Consider the following 20547-nt stretch of genomic DNA (forward strand, 5'->3'; position numbering starts at 1 on the left):
TAATTTCACTCTTTCACTTGTAGCTTAAGTGTAGGTTGCTTAAATAATCCCACTAATATTTGTAAGAACTTGGAAATCTGGTGTTAACATACTGCCTTTAAAGCCTACTTAGGACACGGTTCACATGCCTTTTGCCTTTTTGAAGGTTATTCTAACCAAAGTGTCACTATTTGTTTTCCAAGGTAGCTATTTTTTTTGCTATTTTAGGAATGATTCTTCAACATTGAATATATTTCCATAAAGTGACTGTGTATCCAACTAAGATGCCTTGCCATTTCAATTCTACCAAGCATTAAATGACTATTGGATTTAAGTAGTTGCAACATTGCTGAATATTTCCTGAGTATTCACATGAATATTGATGAGTATCTGGAATCTCTCTGACAAGTTTCCTAGATTACTTCAGTGTCAGAGGAAATTTTTTAAAAATCTGTCTTCTTCGAACCATTGCATAGACAATATCGCACTGCAAACTGGCTCCTCCCATCTTATGAGGGTGTTTGATTTGAACTGATTTTTTAAATTAAGATTCTTAAAAATGTAATTGAAAAACCTGTGTAGGTCAACTCAGTGAAGCCTTAAAATATTTTAAATTCATTAAAATCTATGCAAAATTGGCAATACCTAAGAAACAACAGATGACAGGAATTTACTAGTCCTAATCTCATAACATTTATGTACTCAATTGTGGTGAGACTATTGCCTTTTAAGTTCCATGACTTTTTTAGGTACTTAAATGCCAGTTAATCACAGATGCTTCGTAGATTTTATTTGGAGGGAATGCATTAATGTGGTTTTTGATATTTTTCCCCCCATAGGACATTTGGTTGGCTTCTGTCCCTTGAATGTTGCCAAGACATATTTCAACGCTTTCCCTTTTAATGATTCAGTTGTTGAAATCATCACTTGGCATGCAAATAATATTTGTGGGGCCAACATAAAAAGCTACCACCCTTCCTTTATGGCATTTTAAAAACTGATAGATGAATAATATTTGATGTCACTTAGATATGACACATAATTCTTGAAAATGATTTTGCATCTCATAATTTTTAAGAATTTATCTGCAGTAGGCAAAAATGGGAAACTGTAATATTATATTATAGGAAATGTTGTTGTATATTTCTTCTGATTTTAAAATACTCCTTGCTTTTATAGAAAAACAATCAACATTTTCCCATCCGCTTCTAAAAGCACTAAGGATAAAAACTTAGTAAAATTTAAAATAACAAAGTGAAAGAGTGGCAAACTAGATGTTTTGACATTAAATTTAGTTAAAACTCTAGTCATATTGGTTAGGTGACAAAATATGTGGGTGATTTATTTTTTAACAGTGATTTGAACAGATACCTTGGCATTTTAGGAACTCAGGTACAGAGAGACATGGCACCAATAAACACTAATAATTTTTGATGATTAAAACTCTGGCTAGCCAAGAAAAAGAGATGTTCTTTACTCATTAAGGGAATACCAAGTCAGAATTCATAGCATCTAACTTTCCAAGTCTATATCCTATCTGGTACAGCAAAGTATTATTTTTCATGACTAATGACTGACTACAGTAAGTACTAAAACATACATCTGGCAGTAAAAGTTGTCTCTCTGATCTCACCACATCTTTTTATTCTTACTATCATGACCTTAACCTACTGTAGTATCCTTTCAGGTGGTTTTCCTATATAAGCTGTGTCACCCACTCTCAACAATTCTTTATTTATTTTCCACGATGAAACTAAAATAAGTCTGTGCTTTTCAGAATCCACTCTGAAGTGAAAGAAGCTAATCTGAAAAGGCTACATACTGAGTGATTCCAATTATAACATTCTGGAAAAGGACCTTGAAGACAATATAAAGATCCGTGGTTGCCAAGGGTTAGGGGAAAGGGAAAGGATGAATGAGCAGAGCACAGGGAGTATTTGGGTCAGTAAAACTATTCTGCGTGATACTATAATGGTGCATACCTGTCTTATACATTTGACAAAACTCAGGCATGTACAGAGTAGACCATAATGTAGTAATGTAAACTATGAGCTAGGATGATAATGATATGCCAATTTTGGTTCATCAGTAGCAACAAATGTATCGCTCTGGTACAAACTTTTGATAATGGGGGAGGCTATGTATATGTAGTGGTAAGATGTATATGAGAATCCTACTTTCTTAGTTGATATTGCTATGAATCTAAAACTACTTTAAAAAAATAAACATAGCTGGGTGTGGTAGCTTATGCCTGTAATCCCAGCACTTTGGGAGGCTGAAGCAGGTTGATTGCTCGAGCCCAGGAGTTTGAGACCAGCCTAGGGAACATGGCGAAACCCCATCTCTACAAAAAAAAATAAATAAATAAATACAAAAATTTAGCCAGCCATGGTGGTGTGCACCTGTAGAACCAGCTACTGAGGAGGCTGAGGTTGGAGGATCACCTGAGCCTGGGAGATTGAGGCTGCAGTGATCTATGAAAATGCCAGCGCACTCCAGCCTAAGACAGAGTGAGATCTTGTCTCAAACAAATAAACATACAAACGAACATAAAAACCCAATATTAAATCTGCTCTGATCTTGCATCTCCTTCTCAACTACTGAAAATGATTTATCACCTTCCCAGGAATGCTAAAATGAGTTGGAAGTTCCTAGCACAGTACCTATCCACCTCTGTAACTCCATCTCCTCCATTCTCACTCTTTTTGTTCTCTTCTTTCCAGCCACACTGGTCTCTTTGAGGTATGAATGGTACCTATGAAGTCCTTCCCCAGGGTTTTTGCCCCATCCCCTTCTCCTTGCCTAATAAATATCTACTCATCCTTCAGATCTACTCATTGTTATTTCCTAAAGAAAAAGTTTTTGAGGCCCATATCTTTCTGCAAAATTGGTTGCTTTTGCTGTATCTTTCATATAAAAAAATTCCCCAGAGCCCTTATCACTTTTGTATTTAGACATTTAGAATAGATATTCATAATTATTTATTAATATCTGTCTCCACTACTAGACTGAAAGCATCTTGAAGCAATATGCTGACTATTTTTGATCACCCCTGAGCCCAGTGAATGTTTGCAACACAGGAGTCATTTAGCAAATATTCATTGAATGAATGAATAGAAGAAAGAACAAGGACTGCCAGATGTGCTGTTGGTTAAAAGTTTGCTCACTGTTTTCTCTAGCTATTAGAGCTAGAGAGTCACTGAAATAAAGATTATTGGGGTCACCAAAATAACTATTAATCTTTCAGAAAAAAAAATTCTGAATATGCATTTTTAAAAGTCTCGTCACCATATATATATATATGTATATATATATAAACCCTAAGCATCTGTATTTCATGTGGTTACTCAACTCTGTGGGTTTTTTTGATTTCAGATAGATACTAGCTTTGTGAACTTAAAGCGAGCAATATGAATATAGTTCTTCAACAGTGGGGATTATCTGATGTCAGGGCTTCTCTCCATATCCAGCCTCTTGCAAGTCCTGGAAAATCATCTCTGGATGGGTGGCCACTAGAGGAATTTCATTGTTCACTAACAGACTCAGAAATAAAGTTATTATTTAGCCATAGGGAAGCCTCGGATTCCTTTGGAAGGTATGCCTATGGCAGCCAGCATTAAGACCAAATCGCCATGAGGCTGCCTGTTTGCAGAGGTTTGTTTACATACAGTATCCACTACACATTTTCTCTGACTTCATTAATAAACAACTGAGACAAAGAAACCATTTCCTTACTTTCCAGGTTAGCTGAGTAATTTATCTTAATTACTGTCAACCTTTAGTGACTACCATGGGGATTCTAAGCATTCACTTCACTAGTAATGATGTAAATTACTTATGAATTTTCAAGAGGCAGCCATGGATTTTTGACTTGTCTTACATGCACTTTTTTCCCCAACTGAAATTATATGTGTTTGTATATCTATATCTGTATCTATATCTATATGTTGAATACATGTATATGGTAAATAAATATATTCTAAATGAATGCCTTTCCTTATTACAGTCAATCCTTTCCCATGGTACCGTGGCAGACTGTGCTGTTGTTGGCAAGGAAGATCCCTTAAAAGGTCATGTCCCCTTAGCACTCTGTGTATTGAGAAAAGGTGAGAGATCTTTTTCTCCCTGATTGCTTGGGACCTGAATAATTAACTAAGGTTAATTCAGTGCTTACCATCTGAACTTTCTCTCTAGATATAAATGCAACAGAGGAGCAAGTTTTGGAAGAAATCGTGAAACACGTTAGACAGAACATTGGCCCTGTGGCTGCTTTTCGAAATGCAGTGTTTGTCAAACAGCTACCCAAAACCAGATCTGGCAAGATCCCCCGATCAGCTTTATCTGCCATTGTCAATGGCAAGCCATACAAGGTAAATTACCAAAGATATTTAATCCTGGGTTCTCAGATATTTTTCTTCATTTCTTTGGCATTAGCAAAGCTCTTAAAAATGGTTCTCAAATGTGAATTGCATCTCTAGAAAACACGTAATAGTACTATTTTTTAATGTTAAGGGAGAGATTATATAGCCATTCCTTCTGTAGGAATGAAGGTTTTGGAAAGAAACTCAGATTAGTTAAGAACATATGCTTTAATGATAAGAACCAATGTGTGAAGATATTTTTATTTATTTATTTTAATTTAGAGATAGAGTCTTGCTTTATTACCCAGGCTGTAGTGCAGTGGCGCAATCATGGCCCACTACAGCCTCAAAGTTCTGATCTAAAGAGATCCTCTCACATCAGTCTCATGAGTAGTTGGGACTACAGGTGCATGCAACTGTGCCTGGCTAATTTTTTTCTTTTGTATTTATAGAGGTAGTGTTCTCACTATGTTGCCCAGGGTGGTCTTGAATTCCTGGGCTCAAGCGATTTGATTGCCTCAACCTCCCAAAGTGCTGGGGTTACATGCCTGAGCCACTGCTGCCTGCCAAAATATTTTTTCTCTTAGTAATTGTCAGTTAAATTCAAATAAATTTGTGGAAACTTAATCCTATTGAATTAAAAGGTACATTTTCCTTATTATAGTAATTAATGGCAATTAGTGAATGAGAAAGCAAAATAATTGAGGCTAGCGGCAGTAGATGTTTAAAATGCTCTAACTGATAAATGCTAATTTTGTAATTATTTTAGGAAATCTTAGGCTTATTCAATCATATGTTTTCTTTTAATTTGTGTGTACATTATGTGTGCAAAGATATACCTATTTTTATCATTAAGATAATAAAAGGCAATGCAACAGTAAGGAGTAGTTATGTGAACAAGTGACAAAAAAGAAACATTCTTTCTACAGAAATATATAGAAGACTCTTAAGAGGAACTCCAACTCTAGAGAAAATACCATCTAGGTCCAATAGTTTTGCTAACTGAACTGTTTATTTTTTTACTCTGGAAAGCTACAGATGAGTATTAATATATTAGGTTCAAAGTTCCCTATTTTTAAACTTTCCATATGAATATTACAAGACAATGGGGAAAACAACATTGCATATAATTGTTTAATTATAGAAAGAGTAGAAGAAATTCAAGGAAGAGTATTCACCTGACCCTAATTTTTTTTCCAGATAACTTCTACAATTGAAGACCCCAGCATTTTTGGCCACGTAGAAGAAATGCTGAAGCAGGCATAATGAGTTTGTCTTATTCCTATTTTGAGTTGATTTAATTTCTTAATTGAAATTAAATTATTTGAGTTGTTTCTCAGAAATAAATATTTCAGTAGAAATTACTTGCAAAATGAAATGTGAATTGTAAAACTTGGCCTAAACAAATCTAATGAAAACATGTGAAAGACCTATGCCTTTTGTTTGGTTTGACCCTGTTAGCATTGTTATTAGTTATCTATAACATGCCTTATTGAATGTCATCTACTGCTTTAGAAAAAACGTATCTAGTGTATTATTTTTAAAATTGTACCTCCCAAGAAGAACACTTTAATTGAAAGCAACACTAATATAGAGCCACTTCCTGAAACCAAGAATCTGTAGTTTTGATCCAAAATCTAAAACTTAAAGTCAGAAAATAATTAAAATTTTTCTTGTAGAAATTTTAGATATTTTCTAGTATTCTTTAGATGCTCACATTGTTTTAAATAAAATAGATGAAATGGGAAGTTTAGGTAATCATCTAGACAGATGAAATTATTATCTAGGTAGGAGGGCTTTTCTATACATTTTCTGAGGGAAAGCAGAACACCGGGGTTATAGCTATACCTTCAGGTCTTTTGTTACTTAGGCAAGGAAAACCACATGTCTGACCTGGTTCAGCATGTAATCCCAGCACTTTGGGAGGCTGAGGCAGGAGGATCACTTGAGGTCAGCAGTTTGAGACCAGCCTGGCCAACATGGTGAAACCCTGTAGCTACTGAAAATACAAAAATAAGCCAGACGTGGTGGCGGGAGGCTGAGGCAAGGAGAATCACTTGAATACAAGAGGCAGAGGTTGCAGTGAGCCAAGTTCCCCCACTGTACTCCAGCCTGGGTGACAGAGTAAGACTCCATCTCAAAACAACAAAAACAACAAAAAAACCACATGCCTGGCAGAGAACAAAGAGATCATTCAGTCCAATCTCTTCATGGAGATGAGGGCTCCTGGGAGCCCCTCTTCATGTCTCAGGTTCTTAGTTGACTACGTTTATCCAAATGATTCCAGATTCCTGTGGAAACAAGGAATCGATGTACAAATGGGGTAGGGTGGCAAGGAAAACTCTTAAGGAAGAAACATCAAGGTTTTTACATTAGGTTAAAGACAAGAAGATTTCTAGGTGGGTAGTGTAATGTCTAGGTGATTTTGAAGTGAACTTAAGCCACTAGGTTTGAGGGACAGACAGTAGAAAATGGTGAAGACTGCAGATCACCTGCTATACCTCAAGGAGCAGCGGACCCAGCAGAATATGGCCCAAAAAGGAGGCAGGTCTCCTGTTGCAAGAGCCTCCGTTTTTTTAAAGAGAAAACAAAGAATCCTGGTTTTTATGTGAAATCTCTAATTTTAAAATAATAACTCATTAAGAATATTGTAATGTCCGAAAGTATCTTTCCATTTAACTTCTAAAAATCTCTTAAATGTTTTTTTTTAAATAATTGTAAAGTGAGTTTTTGTTAAGCTTATAGGAATGGGCCAGTTAACTAAGGTAAACAGATGTAGGAAATTAAATATTTGATTTACTTAGGGATCTATATGACATCAGTTATCAAAGAATACATTTTAACCCAAAAGTATACCATGCTCATTGTATCTTTGATCGTTCTTCAAGTATGTCTCAATCTTTTAATCTATCAGGAACATTACTATCAAGAGCAGATTGTTGTAACATAATACTCAGGATACATGAAATGTATGTGAGAGATAAATAGATGATAGAAAGTTTATTGTTATAAAAATGACCTACAACTTATATAAAAAATTCTGAAAAGGTTGACTTTTTTTGGACTGAAGGCTGCAAAATAAATGGCTTCTCAAAGTAAATTCCTATTTACTTAAATTGCCTTCTTGATTGTTACACCTGGAAAAATATATTCATCTACTTTTTCCTTTTAATTATGTTAGTAGACTGAATTAAACCAGCTACATAGACACTCTCTCATTTGAAGCTGTTGGGATCCTTGAATTGCCTCTTTCATTGGTACATTTTATCCATTGTCACAACTGTGGTCTTCATTAATAACTCATTTTAATGTCTTAGGAGTAGAATGTGTTTCCTTATTTTTTTTTTTTCAAATAAGAGTCAGTTAATTTGAAATGGCAAATTATTTACCTGAATGTGTATCATTGTTCATTTGCAAGGTTTAAGCTCAGGCAGATCCAAGAATTAGGTAAAGGTTGCATCTTTTGTCCTCTTGCACATTTTTTCTGGTAATCAAATCTGAAGCGACATCTCAGCAAGCAGACTTGGGTTATTTTCCAATAGGATGGGAATGGAAAACAGTGCTGGAGACTGGGGAAGTGGCTAGTTCCTGTGTCTCACTGGGGAATTGCAAAATCAAAGAATGTTGTTACTTTTATGTGATGAAAAAATAGGGCAAGAAAGATACACCTGAATCATCAGACTGCTTAAAATTTGGGAGGAAAAAATTCTATTTTACTACTAACCATAAATCACTTTTGCTAGATAGTACTTCTGAATTAAATGTATTTTTAAAAACAACAATATAATATTACTAAAAAATGCAGGCATACTTAAACTTGCTAGAATAAATTCTGTGAGGTCTTCGTTTGGTATTTTCATAGGATTTCTTACTGTAAGTTATTGGAAAATGAAAATATAAAGTGCTTTCAGAATTTATAGTATTTTCCAATTCATTGAATTACTTTGCTTGTGAAAATATATTAAACATATTTAAATGAGACCTATCCTACATTTAAAAACCAGTTTTGTTTATATAAAATTGAAAGGTCCTGAACATTAAAAATGTGAAAATTTATAATGTTGATGATCAAAAGGTAACGTGTTGAGACTCTGAGCTTAATCCATTAAATGGATTTTAGAATCTAGTAGAAGTTATCTTATAAATTAAAACATATTTTATGCTTTTTTGAGGGAAATACCTGGATCTTTTGCATCACTATATGTTAGTGTCTATTATAGATGATTAATCTTTCTAACTTGATCTTTAAAAGAAAGAAATTGATTTTAGTGATTGAGTGGTATATAATAGTAGATACAAATCTAGTTATGGCATTATAATGTCATAGTTCCTATATTCTATTTCATTTCTATGACTCAAGATGCCCATGTTTAGATGAGCTTAGAAAGCTCCTTCTCATTGTTCCTACTCAGGCCACATTTTTAGAAAAAAATTTAAGATCACTCCCATAAGCAAGTTTAGATCTCCCTCTTGTGGCAGACTCAATTTTGAAGCTAAATATTTGGGTCACCCAAAGAACACATTTCCTGATCGTTTAAGTAAATTGTCGAGCCTTATGTGACTAGAAAACAAAGCTTAAACAGAGAACTGGAATTATTATTGTTTTTTTATTGACAATGGAAAGGGTTTCTGTTATCATTACCTTTTGACTGAATCTGTTAAATAAAAATAGACATCAAAACAAATGTAATGTACGTGCAAACATAGCAAATTAAAATACAGAAAAGAAATTACTAATGACAGGTCTTGCGCTTAATAAGATCAAGCAGCAGAAAATCAGCAGTTAGATAAATGGTATTATTAAATAGGCTTTACTTTGAATCTCCCATATAAACAAAGAATAAACAACAGTAACACCACCAAATAAAGCCACAGGGAAGAGATTACTCTTCTATACTTTTATACACTATATATGTTAATCATTCTGTCTTTCATTTATTTCCTCTGATAAAACTGACTTCAGGGAAGTCGCAACAAGGCCATCTCGGCTAAAAGCTTATAACATTAGACATGAGTCTGGCTAATGCCCTGTTACATTGACAAAAGGGAAAGGTATCTTGGGTTTTGTTTTCTCTAGTGGAAATGAGCCTCAGACTCTGCGGTGGTTGACATTCACTGTCCAGTACTGGCTGGCATTTCAAGATATTTGAATGAACATGTGGTTCTTAGTAAATAAGTTTTTTTTTCTTTTTTTTTTTTTCTTGGTCCACAGGTAACAAGAGAAGATTATGGTTTTTTTAATATAAATTTTTAAATAATTGCTTTTGACCCTTGTAAACAGCTTGGCTTTGTTTTGTATTGAAAAGGAGATCGAGCCATCACAGTGCTATTTCTAAAGATATAGGACATCCCTGATTGCCTTTAAAGCTCTATTTTTGGCTCCGGTTCCAGGTTAAATCATTCTTTTTTACATGATCAGAGGCAGGTTGTTCAGCTTTAAGTATTGACAGACTTGAAGGAGAAACACGTTGAAGCATGAAACATGCTTCAAGGAAACATATTGATTTGACTATTAACAATCCAAAAACTGTAAAAATGGTGGAATGGTAAAATACAAACAGTACTTGGAATTGTCAAATGTTTGCACTCGAGACTCCATGAACCATATATTTTATTTTTTAAAAAATCATATTTATATCCATTTACATAAGACTTACACATTTAAAAAGAAATGCACGGTAATACATAAATGCCTAGTATATTACAATAAAACATGAAAAACAACTGGCTTCATTTCATAAAAGCATCTGTTGTACAGAGTTTATGATGTAGATGATGTTTTTTATTCAAATGACTTAAGCATTTTATTACAATTGTAGTAAACTAATCAAATGTAATATCTGACTCCCCCCAAAAATCACATTTTTCAGCTTTTAATAAGTCATGACGTCATTATTTCCTTAGAATTCAGTTTTCACAAAGGTTTTCACTGCTCGTCTTCTTAGATGGTAGTGCACTTTAGGTAGAGTAGACTGAAAAGACGCCATCTAAAATATACAATGGATAGCATTAGTTCACTGAAAAGTCCCAGACTGGGAAATCTCATTCTACTCCTCTGTGGTGTACCTCCACGCAGCCTGCTTACTCCTGTCCTAGAAGATCATGAGAAGGAAATCATCTAGGATGTAGCCAACAGCCGTATGTAATTAACATTTGCTTTTCTCCAATTTGGTGCAGGGGAGCTTAACAAATAATAGAATTTGCTCAACTTTGTGGAAAGTATGGCAGTAATGTAAACAAAGGTAGTTATGCAAAATGTTAGCATGCCTTCTGAAAAATTTACAACTTGCTAATTAATAAATTGGGTTGAATTGACCTATTTCATAATGTAGATTTATATTCTAGTTCATATATTTTAGAGTTCTTAAAAAATACCTTTATTTGTTACAAAAACATAACAATAATAAGTCACCTATTGTAAACGTTTGTGTCAGTAGTATGGCATTGCTGATTGTTTTCAGCCATAATGTACTTAGAAAAAGCTCACAATTGCTATTACTGACACAAAAGAAACAGCAAGTAGTATGCTCTGGGTTATTTTAATAACAAAAGTGTTATTGTTTCACCAAAACAAAAAATGGTTGTCCTAGATTGAATTATTGTAAATGAATACTGTTATCCCAATTAATGGTAAAAACTAGGAAATATGAACTAGAATGTCATACACAAAAAACAGATTGCAAATAGAGTAACTCTACCCATCACTTAAGAGCTAAGAAGCAAGCACTACTGAACATATTAAATAGTCATCTGTAAATTAGTGAAGTGTTCATTTCCTGAAGAAATTATAATGCTATGTGTAGAATCTAATATAAACAGTATTTTGGGAGACCTCTTATTTAGCCAAATTATTATATACTTTAAATCATGTCTAATTAGGTGCCAAATTATATACCATAATTAAAATTTTAATGTATGGGTTGTACATTCTGAAATTAAATCTCTTATCGGGATGCTTTTTATTTTATCAGCTTCAAATAGTGATCCAAATAAGGCAGCATATCTGCTCCCATCTTAAGCCCAAAAGACCAACAATAAATTGTGTGGCACTTTTAGTTCAAGGCAATGAAAACAGCACAAGGTGAGTTGTTCCTCTGTCTATAACTGGTTTCTCTTATCCCCGTGCACACATTTTGTTCTAAATATCGCTCTTAAAAAGTATTTTTCCAAAATATTGATTCATCGAAAGTGGTTAAATATTTTGGTAAAGCATAGTTTTAGGTTGAAAAAAATTATGAACATTTGACATTTATAAATCTAGGAAACCACAGTTTTACTATTAAGACTGTTCTTCAATAAAACCTCATTTTTATATGGATTTTAAAGTAGCTTTCATTAATTGGTATTTCCTTAAAATCAAATGCTTGGTATTTATGGTTACATAGGAAGGTTTTGTGCTGGTCCTATCCTCCATTCTTAAAGTAATTTTATTTTGTTCCTATATGTCTTAAATACTTAAAATTTATATTTGTTTTTAGCAAGTGTAAATCAGATTGATAAGAAACAATGTAATAAAGGTTTGAATTTTTCACAGTTTCTACTATTTATTTATTGATTTATTTTAAGACGGAGTCACGCTCTGTCACCCAAGCTTGAGTGCAGTGGCACCATCGCTCACTGCAACTTCTGCCTCCCAGGTTCAAGTGACTCTCTTGCCTCAGCCTCCCAAGTAGATGGGATTATGGGAGTGCAACACCATGCCTGGCTACTTTTTGTGTTTTTAGTAGAGATGAGGTTTCACCATGTTGGCCACGCTGGTCTCTAACTCCTGACCTGAAGTGATCTACCTGCCTCGGCAAGTTTCTACTTTTTAATATGAAACCATCTCTAAATCATTTTCCTGTCTGTTGCTATTTGACTCGGTGAACTTGCTTAAATCCCTATCCGCTACCTTGGCTTCCTTATATAAAATATACACTTAAAAAGATAGGATTTTTTAAAGTGCTGAATTATTATCAATAAAATGCTAAGTTACTCAACAGGAAATGGTACTAAAAAGTAGAAAACAGTGTAGTGGCAACCCATTGATGTGTAATAATACAGTGATAGGCCTCCAACAGGCAGACCTTAAACCATAGGAGACAGATGGTGATAGGAAATGCTAGACTAAGTGTTACAATACGAAGATTTCTTTTCCCCTGAAGCAATTCAAAAGGGTTATCTCATTTCTGTACTGCTAGGGCATACCAAAGAGTATAGTGTATATTTATTAGTCTATGTAGGTTCCATTTTTTTATCTTTTTTTTTTTGTCAGCCAAAGGGAAACTACTCACAGCAGGTCAGTGCTGCCTCCTTTGAGTGGCTGGTCAACATGAGTATGTGCGAACAGTGGAGTTGTCTAACCTCTGCAGTCTTGATGAAGCAACTGCAAATGGAGAAAAGGGCTTTAGAGGGACTTGGATGATTGAGTACAAGATTTCAGATGAGAAAGATTTATTTTCCCTGCATACAGGGATTCTGAACATAATAGTAGACCTTCTTTCTCTCAGATATAAGCCACTCACATTCCTCTTCTCTAGATCAAGTTCCTAATGAAAATTTATCCCAATGTAATTGACCTGAGCTTTTGAGTTGTTATGTATTCTTCCTTAGATAAAATCGGTAACAAGAGCAGCTCCCCAGGGTGCTTCTGATTTTGATACGGAGATTGCTCTTAGAGAACTCATTATAGTGGATTTTTTTTTCCTCTCCAAGTATTGAAGAACTTCTACACTAATTGTAATGATGTTAAATTCCTCATGAATTTCACTGACATGTTCCACCGTATTAACAAGTTGTAAGAAATGTAGATCAAGATCACAGTTTATGCTGGAACTAAATTTGAGCTATAATAACTGTGACCTTGACAAGAAATAATGATGCTAGGTGATTATCTTAACAAATAGCATGGGATTATTTTTCTTTAATGCCTCCCAAACAGAAATAATTTTGTGACTACTATTTCAAAGTTGTCTCTCCTCTGGAATGACTTTTCTTTTGTAAATTAGATAGCTTAAGTCTAATGTCCACAGAAGGAAATAGTAATTGGGAAATTACTGTGTTTTGTGTTTCTTTAATTCTCTTCTCATGTTCATGGCTTGTTTATTTAAGGGCTTCTGCTTTGGCTAGAGGGAAAAATATTTGATGAGTGAATTTCTAAGATGACACATAAAACTCGCAGTATTTAAACATGTGGGGAGACAGTGGAGTTAATTTCCATTTACTATGGATCTTTAGTCCAAGTCCAACCTCTAACTTAAACAAATTGTTACTTTTGGGAATAGAAGACTAAAGAAACACAAATCCTGCAGATGTTTATTGTTCCTCCTAGAGGTGGACATTAACCAAATTGTTCTTTTTAGGATGTTATAAATTATTTTGAAAATGTGAATAAAGTGCCATGAGTTCATGCAATAGCAGTGTAAAAAGGAGTCTGGTTTGTGATGAGAGCAAAGTAAATTTCAAGCAGAGCAAACCAACTCAAGAAAATAATTCCAAAAAGCAAGGTCAGAGAATTATACTAGCTTTGGCTAAACAAGCTTTTTGCTTGATAAGCAGCAATGCAAAACTACTGTACCATCTGTTGTCATTTTTCTTGACTGCCCAGAGGTTGTGGTTAACCTAAATCCAGCTGGTAATGTTTCTGAGGACCCAGGCATCATGCTGATTCCATGTACTTCACGAGGAGGAAACTGCCTTCTCCAGGTTGATCCACGTCTGAAGTTCTTGTCATCACTCTGCCAGTACAGTTTTAAGGTGATGTTACGAAAACAAGTAAACTAGTCCATGTGCTTAAAGCTCTGTGCTTAGAAACATGTAACATAGATGATTTACATTTAGTCTGTCAAGTATACATATGGAATCATGCTTTATCAAGATAGTTCTATGATTCCAAAACAAGACTATAGGAGATTTGATATATAAATTTTTAAATAAAACTTTTCATACGATTTCAAATTTAAGGTCTGACATCTATACAGTAAATATCCTTGAAAGCCTAAAATAAGCCACCAATGTTTTCCAAAATAAATATTGGATATACATTGTTCCACTTTATGCCTACGGGTTTTATGGAATGAGATGATATACTGAATTGAATTAGTTGTTGAGTAGACTACATTTAACTCACACACTTGAATGAAATGACTTCTATGTACACAAATACAATGTAGGTATTTATTTTGGGGAAATCTATATTTGAGATGGCATGGCTAATATGACACACTGTAGCCTATTATAATATCTGTACAAGAAACTCTTAAATATGTGATTTGTGAAGTTTTAGGTGACACAGAATTAACTTGCAATTTGTTGAAAAATCTGTGTAGCCTGGACACCATCATTTCAATAAATACATGTGGTCTTTGGGTACCACCAAAAGCATAATATTACCCTGGTTACATTTTAATAATGTGTATTTTAATATACACAGAGGCAGAGAGTCACATCCCATTTAATTGGCCCAGTAGACTTTTTCTCTAGTTCATTACTATCAGGAAGCAACATCATACCCCACATAGGCTAGTGTCTCTACTTGGACAGATCCTAGGGTGAATCCACATTTTAGAATGTAGCATAGCAATTATATTTTAATTCTGGTTGCTGATTTTGTTATGCCTTAATGAAATAATCTCTTCCTTCTCTTTGTATACACAAAGTACTTTTACAGACATAATTATTTTCCTCCAAATTGGCAAGTAGCAATATATAATTCAGCAGTTAATGAATATTCTGTGTCTAATTCTAAGGAAAATATGAATCATTCCACATAGGTCTTGTCTTCTCATCTCACTGTTTCTTATCTAGGGAAGGACTGTCTATGCCGTAGACAGTTATAGCCAAGTATATGTTGTGTATCCTAATATCTCATTTGATTTCATTCTGGCATTTGGAATAATAAGTCTATATTCACTCAACATAGTAATTCGTGCTATGTTATAGTGAATAATTCTATAAGGTAGGCTTTGTAGACTACTATATTAGTTAAGGGACATTTAAAGTCAATCAGGGAAAAATAAAATCATTTTTATATAATAACATATATCCACTGTTTCAATCCTTATCATTAAAATCTACATTTTGTTTCAGTGTGGTAGCCATTTTGCACATTAAGAGATGTCTGCTACTCTTCCCAACTGCTGTGTTTTTCATTGCCCTAGATCTCCAAATGTGTGTAAATGTAGAAAAGAAACAGAATTTCACAGTTGCAGCCTCTACGACTTCTTGATTCTTGGAGAAGTTTTTGCATTAAGCATAAATAGTCTTCAGTTTTATAAAACACTATGTTACACTGTAGAGCTACACAACTCCTTACAGTGTCGTAGCTAGGGGCTTAAAAATAAGCCAGTTTTGGCTGGGCGTGGTGGCTCACGCCTGTAATCCCAGCATTTTGGGAGGCTGAGGCAGGCGGATCATCTGAGGTCAGGAGTTCCAGACCAGACTGACCAACATGGAGAAACCCTGTCTCTACTAAAAATAGAAAATTAGATGGGTGTGGTGGCACACGCCTGTAATCCCAGCTACTTGGGAGGCTCAGGTGTGAGAATCGCTGGAACCCAGGAGACGGAGGTTGTGGTGAGCCGAGATCACACCATTGCACTCCAGCCTGGGCAACAAGAGGGAAACTCTGTCAAAAAAAAAAAAAAAAAAATTGCCAGTTTTTAGAGTTAAGCGTTTGAATTATGATTCCTGACTTCTGTTCTTTCAACATATTGTTACTGCAGAAAGTTAATAGAACTATAAACAACAACATCATGGGGAAAAGTTTTCATGAGATAGGGTTAATTCTTTTAATTGGGGTCAAAGTCTGTATAAGCTTGTTGACACCTCTCAGATTATTTCAGTGGAATCTGAATGTGATCAGCAAAACCTCAGAAATAAGTCCACTATTGTTCTAAGTAAGTTGGCTATTTTTTCTCACACTAAAAAATAAAATAAAATTGAACAAAAGAGACTAGAGGGTTTAAATGACAAAATTATATTTTGTGCTTTTAAAAATAAGAAAAAGCAGCAGTATAGTTTAAAGACAACGAGTCGCATCTCATTTAATTGGCTCAATAGACTTTTCTTCTAGTTCATTACTATTAAGAAGCTACCCCACACCTGGACAGCTCCTAAGAGAATGTAGCAATATGACAACTCTTCAATAATTTTTTATTAGAAATTTTTGCAACTTTTAAGTAAGAATAATTGTATTTTAAGATGTATGAGTTTATAAGACTACCTTTTTGAATCAATAATTTCTAGTAAGGATTTAAAAGACTGTCATGCAACTTATAAGACTAGGCTTTTAAAAATATTAATCATTATGCTGATTGAATAAGAGCATGAATTTATCAGAAGTTAGCTGAGTTCAAGACTGTAGAACTTATCTCTCTATAATCCCCACCATAAAGGACAGAGTGGATTTTATAATACCAAGATTATCTGTCCTGCCTATTTGAATATAGAATGATTGGTCCATATTTGAATTTGCTGAGTTCTTCACAAAATAATTTTAATCAGCTTGTCTTTGTAGTAAGGAACACCTGTACTTTGCAACACAGAATTATGCATCTCTTTATTTTCTATTTCATGCTCAGGTTTCCTTCCCACTTCTTCCAGAAAGACCCTGTAGAAAAACTCAGAAAGACTATTAAAATGTCTACAGTCCACAGCATTTGCTGATATCCCTTGTATTCATTCAACTCGGGAGGCTACTTACATGTTTATTATTTTCCAAATAACTTAATATGCACATATTATATAGCGATTCTTATATTCAATATAGCTTTCAAATTCTATGACTGTTAAAATGTTATTAATCTGTTTTGAAGGAAAACTCAGTATCAATATATAAAATAATAAAAAGCTTTCCATTTATTGAAGCAAGTTTTATCCTTATTTTAATTTTCTAAAATTTCCTGGCAAGATATACTGATATTTAAGAAATACATGCACTCTTTATTAAAAAGCTGAATTTATCAACATTAGTGTTTTAACTTTTTTCTAATTTTTAAAAATAATGTTGCCCAACGTTTTGCAGTCACGACTCATAACAATGTTTTGTAAATTACTGTTTAGTATCTCTACCTGCTGAAATGATAATATTTATGAATTAATATAGCTCTTTCCAAAATTAAGTAATAAGATTGAATATTTAACAACAAACCTGGAGAAAATTATTGATTCTAACCATAGAACAGTCATTTGATTAATTTCCAAGCACTATTCCTTAAAAACAAAGATGTTCTATCATTTTTCTTTTACTCTCTCAGATCTCTTTTGAATAACAGGTGGACTTACTTCATCCAGTCGCCTTTCAGTTCCCAGGGCCAAGAGGTTATTGTATTCCCTTTCAAGAATCTGCCTTGCCTGTTGACGTCAAATTACAGTTACCATCACCGAAATCACATTTTATTTTAAAAATCATGTAGCTTATATTTATCTGATAATGTATTATAAACCATACTTTATTTATGGGTTTTGAAGTTTTTAGCCCTCCATGTCTGTTATTAGCCATTGTAAATTTTAACTACAAAAAAAATACAGGGCTTTTTTTTTTTTTCTGTGAACAGTAGAGAGACAGTCTTGCATAAACATCTGAGGTCAAGAGGCTTTGGTCTCACTTCGTTACTTTATTTCAATTGAGTATTTTGTTTAATCTCTGAAATATGTAAAAACAAAATAAAAAGTGAAACGGGACTGCCAAATTTTTATTGAATCTATGTAGGTAGTTCTCAAACCTGGCCAATGATTATCATTTGAGGAAAGTTTTGATAATAAAGATTCCTATGCCCTATCTCTTGATAACTGATGTCTTAGGACTATGATGTGGGTTGGAGGTTTTATTTTTTATTCATAAGGAACTATACTGATTCAAATTATTATCCAGTTTTGGGAATCACTGACATATCCAATGCTAAGAGTCTGTATAATTCATACATGTAAATAGAAATGACTGCCTCTCAGAGAGGCAGAGACTGATGGCCATCTGCCAGGGATTTCATTTAGTGGAATCTGGCATTCAGGTGGGAGACTGGGCCACATAACTTCGAAATCCCTTTCTTGTTTAATTGTATGATTTTTTTTTTTTTTTTTTTTGGCTAGAAATCCACTAGCCTGAAATTAAAACCCCAGTGACATATTTCAAACATTGAATTAACTTTCATTAACAATCATGAATACACAGCCAATTTTTTTCTAAAAGTTTAGTTTATCATTATATAAACCAGAACACATTGAGACGACAGCAGAAAGTGACTTGCCTGGGTGTTCTGTGTTGGAATCTGTAATAATAAAGCTAAGCTGCTGTAGTCAAAGTTTTCATCCAGGGCTATAAGTGAGCCATGCACACCGCTCTCAAGTATATTATTTGCATATTCTCGAAGTCCAATTGCTTGTATCCAGCGAATAACTCGGTCATTGCTCCACACCAACACGTCTAGGAAAAGAGATGCATCATTTTAGGATGCATTATTTTGCACAGTAGAACCACTGGCTGAAATGAGCCATGGGTATCTGGCCAGGTCACATTTATGCTGATTTATCCACACTCTAATCCATCTGGCTCCCTTCATTTGTGTGTAGTTACTGTTTTAATAATTAATCTTTTCGAGTCTCTATTTTAAAAAGTTGTTATTTTTCAGAGTGTTTGTTATAGCTAAAATGACAGCACTTCAGTCGCGTAGAACACGATGTCTGTGTTTCTTGTTTTCATACTAGAGCCCTAGGTGTCTGTCTGAAGTTCAATATTTTTACCATCAGAGGGAGACATTTCTTATTTGTGTCTTGATAACACACCTCTTCAGTAAACAGCAGACGAGATTGTAATACTGTCTTTCATCAGAAGTGTTTGTTAACCACTACCTAAACATTGGCATATAGACTAGAAGATTTTTTTTTCACCTGAAGTAATATATAAGAACAGAACGGTAAAATAATATAAGGCATCAACAGATGGATACTTACCTTAGTATTATATTTCAATATAATCACATGCTAATGCAAAATTCAAGCACTCAGTCACATGTCAAAAATTATTTCCACTCTATTGAAAGTAGTATTCTATTGAGGAAAAAATTTTTTTGATTTTTATTTTCTAAAAATAAAACTTTCAGAGAAAAATGTCGTTTCTTTTTTTTAGATAAAAACATCAAATTATGTTTTATCATTTATTTTCTTCAATATCTTCCCATTAAAAGTTGGCAGAATGCTATATAAAATGAGTAAAATAGTCCGAAGGACTAAAATTGTCCATAGAAAATAAAGAATTTTAAGAAACTTAAGGGGATATGAGAAAAAAATTAAAACATTTTTACTACCCATAGAAAGGGAAAGGAAACTATAATTACTATTAAAGTAAAAGTAAGTTTTCCTGTCCGTTTTTTTTTTCTTTCTAATGAAGTGCCTAGCTTTTTCAGACAAAGTATAAAAATCTTTCAGGAAATATTCTTCAACTTTAACTGTTTTAAATACCTGTTTCAATAAGCCTTTGAAAAGCATGTTTTAAACAACTATTTTGATGAGTCTTTGAAAATCCTTATTTATCTTATTTTATTCATTTATAACCAACTTAGATGTTCTTGTGTATAACTTTGAAGCAATACAGTGATAGCACAGACCCACTGAGGTCCCCTCATGCAACTTCTCAGGCACCATTCTCACCTAACAGTAACCAATATTCTGACTTCTTTCATTACAGAATCGCCTTGCCCGATTTATTTTTTTTTAGCTTTTCATACATAAAATCACCCAATATGTACTTTTTTGTCTGCCTTTCATTCAATATGGAATTTATCTACGCTTTAGCAAATAGCAGTGGCGTGTTCACGATCATTGCTATCTAGCATCCCATTGCATGATTATGCTGCAATGTATCCATTCTACTGTAGATGGACATGTGAGTAGATTCCACTTTGGGTTATTAAGAATAGTGTTCCTTTGAGGGGGAAAGGGTGGGGGATGGCAAGGGATAAAAAACAACACATCGGGTACAGGGTACACTGCTTGGGTGATGAGTGGACCAAAATGTCAGAAAAATCACCGCTAAAGAACTTGTTCATGTAACCTAACACCACCTGTTCCCCAAAAACCTATTGAAATAAAAATAAATAGTGCTGCTTTGAATATTGTTATACATGGATTTTGTTTTGTATATTTACATGTTGCAGTAGAATAAATAACAAGGAATAGAATTGTTATGTGTTTACTTGTTAGCAGATATTGCTAAGCAAATTCCACTCTCACA

General features: G+C 34.0%; 2 protein-coding genes across 32 annotated transcripts in view; one reads left to right on the forward strand and one right to left on the reverse strand.

The window, feature by feature from the left end:
- The window catches only part of ACSS3 (acyl-CoA synthetase short chain family member 3), a 184791-nt gene extending 172922 nt beyond the window's left edge, over positions 1 to 11869 (forward strand). Inside the window, exons 12-14 of one of the 2 annotated variants that reach the window (XM_008964068.5) lie at positions 3986 to 4085; positions 4174 to 4349; positions 5541 to 7440. In XM_008964068.5, coding sequence (XP_008962316.1) covers positions 3986 to 4085; positions 4174 to 4349; positions 5541 to 5606 — 342 coding nt within the window. In that variant the 3' untranslated portion in view covers positions 5607 to 7440. Of the gene's footprint in view, positions 1 to 3985; positions 4086 to 4173; positions 4350 to 5540 lie in introns of both variants that reach the window. The other variant, XM_003811658.7, reaches the window with a different exon arrangement.
- Positions 8929 to 20547, reverse strand: part of PPFIA2 (PTPRF interacting protein alpha 2) — a 502911-nt gene continuing 491292 nt past the window's right edge. For 25 of the 30 annotated variants that reach the window (XM_055095939.2, XM_034936291.3, XM_034936292.3 and 22 more), the window contains 5 exons: positions 18566 to 18741; positions 17604 to 17672; positions 13897 to 14056; positions 12614 to 12705; positions 8929 to 10327 (listed from right to left, as the gene is read on the reverse strand). In XM_055095939.2, the coding sequence (XP_054951914.1) occupies positions 12647 to 12705; positions 13897 to 14056; positions 17604 to 17672; positions 18566 to 18741 (464 nt within the window). In that variant the 3' untranslated portion in view covers positions 8929 to 10327; positions 12614 to 12646. The remainder of the gene's footprint in view (positions 10328 to 12613; positions 12706 to 13896; positions 14057 to 17603; positions 17673 to 18565; positions 18742 to 20547) is intronic. The other 5 variants (XM_055095954.2, XM_003811653.5, XM_063593563.1 and 2 more) reach the window with 1 other exon arrangement.

Source organism: Pan paniscus, chromosome 10 (assembly GCF_029289425.2).
Source record: "Pan paniscus chromosome 10, NHGRI_mPanPan1-v2.0_pri, whole genome shotgun sequence".
In the NCBI taxonomy this organism is placed as follows: Eukaryota; Metazoa; Chordata; class Mammalia; order Primates; family Hominidae; genus Pan; species Pan paniscus.